A 6000-nucleotide genomic window follows, 5' to 3' on the forward strand; every position below is an offset into this window, starting at 1 on the left:
TCTTGGTTGGGTGTTCAACCAAGGGAGATATTGGAATATTCCAAGGGGGAAAACTTGGAGGAGTGGACATAGGTCGGTTGGAGCCAAACCACTATATATCGCTTGTGTTTGTTTTTCTCTTCCTTTATCTCTTTACTTTATGCAATTTACTTTGTATTTGTATATATTTGATTGGTTATAATTGTTCACATTCACAAAGTGTACTAGAGAAGAGATCCTAAGTCACAAATTGTTTGAATTTGCTCATATAGTTTAAGAATGACCTTAGGAGATTAAAAAATCTAATTTACACCCCCTTAGGCCATTCAAGACTTCAATTTAATTATATATATTGTAGTTATTTTCTATAATTGTTTTAATCAAAAAATTAATCATTTAAAAAATTGTAATTAATTATTGAAATCATAATAAACAAAGTTAAATTAGTGTACGAGCTTGAGATAGCCATGCTGAGAGTAGGGGTGTAATCGAGTCGAGCCAAGCTCTAGGCTAATCAAGCTCGGCTCGGTTGCTACAGTGTTGAGCTCGAGCTTGGCAAGCTTGAAAAATCGAACTCGAGCTCAACACTGTAAAGGGGTACTTGAGCTCGAGCTCGGTGGAAGCTCAAGTTTGGGTAAGGAGTGAAGTGGAGTGGCAAATGAGTACCCATCCCTTGCAAAGCAAACGAAGTCGCTTCATTTGTGTGCTTATCGTTATGAAAATAATTGAGCATTTTCAAGAAATAAGAGAATGGGTTTGATGAAGCTTGAATAGGCCGAATTCCGGTAATGAAAGAGGAGCAAGGTGAAGAGAGAAAAAGANTTCAGGGTCGTCTTCATAATGGAAAGGAGATAGCAGTTAAAAGACTCTCAAAATACTCTGGACAGGGAATAGAAGAGTTCAAGAATGAAATCTCACTTATTGCGAAACTACAACACAGAAATCTTGTGAGGATTCTAGGTTGTAGCATTGAAGCGGAAGAAAAAATGTTAATCTATGAATATTTGCCAAAAAGAAGCTTGGATTGTATTATTTTCAGTATGTCTTTTTTCCACATTTATTCCTTGAATCGTCACTTCAGAATGTTATTTGTCTTTCTTTGAAAGATATTAACATAAATATTCAATTTTGGATTCAGATGAAACACAAAGCTCGTTGTTGGATTGGGGAAAACGCTTGGATATTATTTGGGGAATTGCTCGCGGAATCCTTTATCTACATCAAGACTCAAGATTCAGAATCATCCATAGAGATCTAAAGGCCAGCAATGTTCTACTGGATGCTACAATGAACCCAAAAATTTCAGATTTTGGTATGGCTAGGATATTTGGAGGGGATCAAATTGAAGCAAACACCAATCGAGTTGTTGGAACATAGTAAGTCCCCACCCTCAAAAAAATTTCCTCAGCTATTTTCCAGCATATGGATCGAATTAGTGCAGTGAAGATTTCTATCTTCGTTCACCATTTGTTAAGGTAAGTAGTTTCTTTCTTATTATGATGTTGCAGTGGTTACATGTCACCAGAGTATGCAATGCAAGGGTTAATTTCAGTGAAGTCTGATGTTTATAGTTTTGGGATCTTAATGTTGGAGATCATCACCGGTAGAAAGAACAGTAAATTTCTTGTTGAAGATTCTGCCTCTTCATATTTGGTTGGACATGTAAGGGAAACTATAAAACTAATTTACCTTTAGTTTTTCAACCAAAAATGTTGACAAGTTTGTATTTTGTTAGGTTTGGAACCTATGGAATGAAGGTAAAAGCATAGAGATAGTTGACAAAGCATTGGGTGAATCATATCCTGCTGATGAAGTATTGAGATGCATTCAAATTGGGCTCCTGTGCGTGCAAGAACAGGCGATAGATCGGCCAACTATGTCCGCAGTTATTTTCATGTTAGGTAATGTCAATGGCCTTCCTTCTCCAAAACAACCGGCTTTTATTGGGAACAAAATCTCCTTCGTGGCTGGCTCATCGACTAGTGAAGGAGTTGGTTCTGTAAATGAGGTGACAATTAGTATGTTTCAAGGGCGCTAACAGCAAGCTCCTTGTAATTTTGGACTGACAGAAACTATATCAAGCGAACCCCGTTATTTATCTGATTCAAGATTAAATGGGTAACACTCCTTAATATATAGGCAGAGGAGAAGCTTGTGTCAGAGTTTGAAGAAGGCAAGAGAAGCAGAAATAAACTGCCAGAGAATGCCAAGAGAAAGAGAAAGAGATGCAGAAATGTTTCCTGTATTCAATTGTATTTTGTGTGTCTGTACAATGTTCAATGTATACACATTTGTAACAATAAAGAAAGGAAATACAATCATGCCATAAAGGCCTAATCACACTAATTATGCTAATGGAATATTCATTCAAGAGAAAATATCAATCACTCCAATCACTCCATGATTATCTCCATCATATCTCAATCACTTCATGATTATCGTCATCACTTCCCTTTTAAGCTTATGGTTTGTATATGTCATAAACTTTAAGCTTGCAAAGTAAATGTGAATGTTGTCTGTTACATAGCGACTTAGTAAAAATGTCAGTTGACTGTTTTGAAGTCCAAATGTGCATAGTCTTGATCATGCCTTCCTGGATTTTTTCTCTTACGAAGTGCAGTAGATTTCTATGTGCTTAGTTCTCTCATGAAACATTGGATTTGCTACGATATCATTTGTCGCCTTGTTGTCACAGTATAAAATGACTGGTTTTTCAACTTGAACTTCTAAGTTCTTTAGGAGCCCGAGAATGCAAGTGATTTCGCATGTGGTATTAGCCATAACTCTATATTCAGCTTTTGCCGATGAAAGAGAAACTGTCGATTGCTTCTTTGTTTTCCAAGATAAGAGAGATCCTTCAAGTTTAACACAAAACCCCATGAGAGACTTTCTCATCATAGGACAAGTACCCCAATCTGAATCACAATAAGTGATAAGAGCTTGAATGTTTATATTTTATTAGTGATTTAATTGGTTTATTTATGGAAAAATGTGTTTAAAGTGTGGAATTTGGATTAATTCTTTCATAAATATCATTTATGGGATCACGGGTGCATTTTGAGTGTTTTCAGGCTCAAATAGGTTTTTGAAGGGAAAAGAATGATGTCGATAGGATTCACAACGCGTAGGAATAAACGGCACAAGAATCAGGGTCGAAATGAGGAAATTGTGGCACGTCGAAGATGTTACGGAAAATCTGGAAATCCTTCATCATGAGTATGCCTTGATGTTTCTATCATAACTTGAGCTGTAGAAGTCAGAATTTGACGATTCTGGTGGCGTTGAAAAGCTTATTCAGAGAGCTACAATGTTTGTGTTGATGACTTTATCAAATTCTAAAGATTACGGATGCCTTAGACAAAAAGATCGATCATTGTGGGCATCATTCTTACTGCTGCGGCGATGGGTCATGGGTGTGTGTTAATTCATTACCCTAATCCGAATCTGAATGGGCTAAGTTTTCTAATCTTTTTCCTAAGCATGACCAGAACCCAGGAGATATAAAAGAGAGTCTTTAAGAAATTAAGAGGAGACTTTTTGGGAAGAGGAAGAAGACGGCTACCAAGTTGGAGATCGGGATCCTGGGAGCTCTTGTTCACCGATTAGAGAAGTTTTTATCTTTGTCTTTCTTGAGATCGGGATCCTGGGAGCTCTTGTTCACCGATTAGAGAAGTTTTTATCTTTGTCTTTCTTGAACTGATATCATTGAATAGAATGATGGATTGTTATTTTCATTATGAACTAATTCTCTTTTCTAGGGCTACAGATGTAGCCCAATTTATGAACATGTGTTGACATTATTATATTGATTTTATATTGAGCATGATTTCTAAGTTTTTATTATCGTGTGTAATGCTTTCAAGTCTCAAGGGCTGAGAGTTGAATGATATCATGGGTTGGGTTGAGATCGAGAGATGAAACCTGATTTGTCTTAGGTAATAAAACCATAGATTGAGCAAACGCTAGAGATAGGTTGCTGCGATCTGTGAGGCTCCGGTAAATTCCATAGAACTTAACGATCTTTTAACACCTAAATCCAACTTAGAGATATCTTGGGTTGTTGCTTAATGGTTAATTTGCTAATTGCTTGAGAGAGAGTTAGTGGAATATTAGGGGATTTGGCCTTTAGAATACGCTTAATTAGGTTAACAACAAATGTCAATGCATAGGAGTAAATTGGTACGAAATCTATGCCCTAGGTTTAGTCATATTGATCTTTACATCAAAGCTTTTACAAACTCTGCATTTATTTAGTTTTTAGTTTGTTACGTTATCATTAAAGCTTCTCTTAAAATTCGGTTTTATCAAATAGGAATAGGATATAATAGTTTGGTACTTGGTAGGTAGTTCCCTTGGGATTCGACACTCATTTACTCGAGCTTTATTACTTGCACGATTTCGTACACTTGCGAATAGCCTGTCAAGTTTTTGGCGCCGTTGCCAGGGAACTATTTTGTTTTACCAATATCAATACGAAATATTTAGTTGCTAATTTGATTTGTTTTATTTCTATTTACTAATTAATTTTGATTTTTGTTTGTTGTGGTTTTCAACTAGAATCTGGAGAGTTTACGTTCCAGAGGTCATGGTCGTCTTAATCCACTAGATTTTGAGATCGAGAAAACCGCGAACTAGTTGAGGAAAGAAAAGAGGCAAGCTAATTCTGAAAGATCAATGGCGAACACAGGAATTGTCAATCCTAATATGCAAAATCAAGAGAATGAGAATGAGGATAATTTAGGAGGAAATGCAATGGGTGGTGCAGCAGTGGTTCGGAGAGCATTGAAGGACTACTCTAGTCCTACTATTGATAGGTGTTATTCAAGAATCAGGAGACCACCCGTTCAAGCGAACAATTTTGAGATTAAGCCAGCAATTATCGGAATGATTCAGCAGTCGATCCAATTCGCTGGGTTACCAAATGATGATCCCAACCTGCATATCGCAAATTTTCTGGAGTTATGCGACACATTCAAGCATAATGGGGTATCCGAGGATGCAATCAGACTAAGGCTTTTCCCATTCTCTCTAAGGGATAAAGCTAAGGCCTGGTTGATTTCATTGCCATCTGGAAGCATCACGACGTGGAATGAGCTGGCTCAAGCGTTCCTCACTAAGTACTTTCCACCTGCCAAGTTGGCCAAACCGAGGAGTGAGATTACCAACTTTTACCAACAAGATTCAGAGTCATTGTATGAAGCATGTGAAAGGTTTAAGGATCTCTTACGGAGGTGCCCACACCATGGTATACCAATTTGGTCACAAGTGCAAGCGTTCTACCAAGGGTTGCTACCAACCATTCAAGCCATGATTGATGCTGCAAGTGGGGGAGCCTTGAATAATAAAACGCCAGATCTGATCGAGGTGATGGCGAACAAAAAATATGTGAGGACTATAGAAAGAAATTCAACAAGGAGATCAGCGGGAGTGCACGAAGTTGACAGTTACACTGCATTGGCTGCTCAACTTACGAACATCCAGAAGCAATTAGGTAATGTGTTGAAAATAAATGCAATTGAATCTTCTTCTTTAACATGTGACCTTTGTGTAGGAAATCATGCATCGAACGATTGCCAAGAGGGAAACCAGTTTGGTCAGCCTGAACAAGCCAACTACATCAACAATTTCCAAAGAGAGCAAGGGAATCCGTATTCCAATACGTATAATCCAGCATGGAGAAACACCCAAATTTTTCATGAAGCAATAGCAATGAGCAAAAACAAGCACCTATTTTTCAACCTCAATAGCAAAAATAAAACTTGGAAAATGCATTAACTAAGTTCATTGAGGAGACAAGCAAGAGGTTTGAGAAGACCGATGTCCTGTTCCAAAATCAATCTGCATCTATAAGGAACCTTGAGACTCAAATTGGAAAAATTCACAACATATTAGAGGGAAGAGGTCAAGGGGTTTTACTGAGTGATACAGAGAAAAATCCCAAGGAACAGGCACATGCGATCACCCTGAGGAGTGGAAGAAGTTTGGAAAATTCGGAAGTGAAAAACAGAGGATATAACAAAA

General features: G+C 37.5%; 1 protein-coding gene and 1 non-coding gene across 3 annotated transcripts; one reads left to right on the forward strand and one right to left on the reverse strand.

The window, feature by feature from the left end:
- Positions 1 to 1128: 1128 nt before the first annotated feature.
- LOC116135097 (putative cysteine-rich receptor-like protein kinase 20) lies at positions 1129 to 2345 on the forward strand. Of its 2 annotated transcripts, XM_031420797.1 has the most exons (4): positions 1129 to 1355; positions 1488 to 1641; positions 1715 to 1880; positions 2049 to 2345. In XM_031420797.1, exons 1-4 carry the CDS (start codon positions 1267 to 1269, stop codon positions 2099 to 2101), a joined length of 462 nt encoding a protein of 153 aa, XP_031276657.1. In that variant the 5' UTR covers positions 1129 to 1266; the 3' UTR covers positions 2102 to 2345. The 2 variants fall into 2 exon arrangements, with proteins under 2 accessions (XP_031276657.1, XP_031276656.1); XM_031420796.1 differs by having other exon boundaries at positions 1715 to 2345.
- Positions 2346 to 5121: 2776 nt separating this feature from the next.
- LOC116135165 lies at positions 5122 to 5228 on the reverse strand. The gene has a single exon (XR_004128852.1). It is a non-coding gene; the product is annotated as a small nucleolar RNA R71 (small nucleolar RNA).
- Positions 5229 to 6000: the final 772 nt, after the last annotated feature.

Source organism: Pistacia vera, unplaced genomic scaffold, assembly GCF_008641045.1.
Source record: "Pistacia vera cultivar Batoury unplaced genomic scaffold, PisVer_v2 Contig294, whole genome shotgun sequence".
Classification (NCBI taxonomy): domain Eukaryota; kingdom Viridiplantae; phylum Streptophyta; class Magnoliopsida; order Sapindales; family Anacardiaceae; genus Pistacia; species Pistacia vera.

Coding starts and splice junctions, on each gene's coding strand:
- LOC116135097 (XM_031420796.1), top strand. CDS start 1,267: ATGAACCCAAAAATTTCAGATTTTGGTATGGCTAGGATATTTGGAGGG. Junction 1,356..1,487: donor AATCGAGTTGTTGGAACATA/GTAAGTCCCCAC, acceptor ATGATGTTGCAG/TGGTTACATGTCACCAGAGT. Junction 1,642..1,714: donor CTTCATATTTGGTTGGACAT/GTAAGGGAAACT, acceptor GTATTTTGTTAG/GTTTGGAACCTATGGAATGA.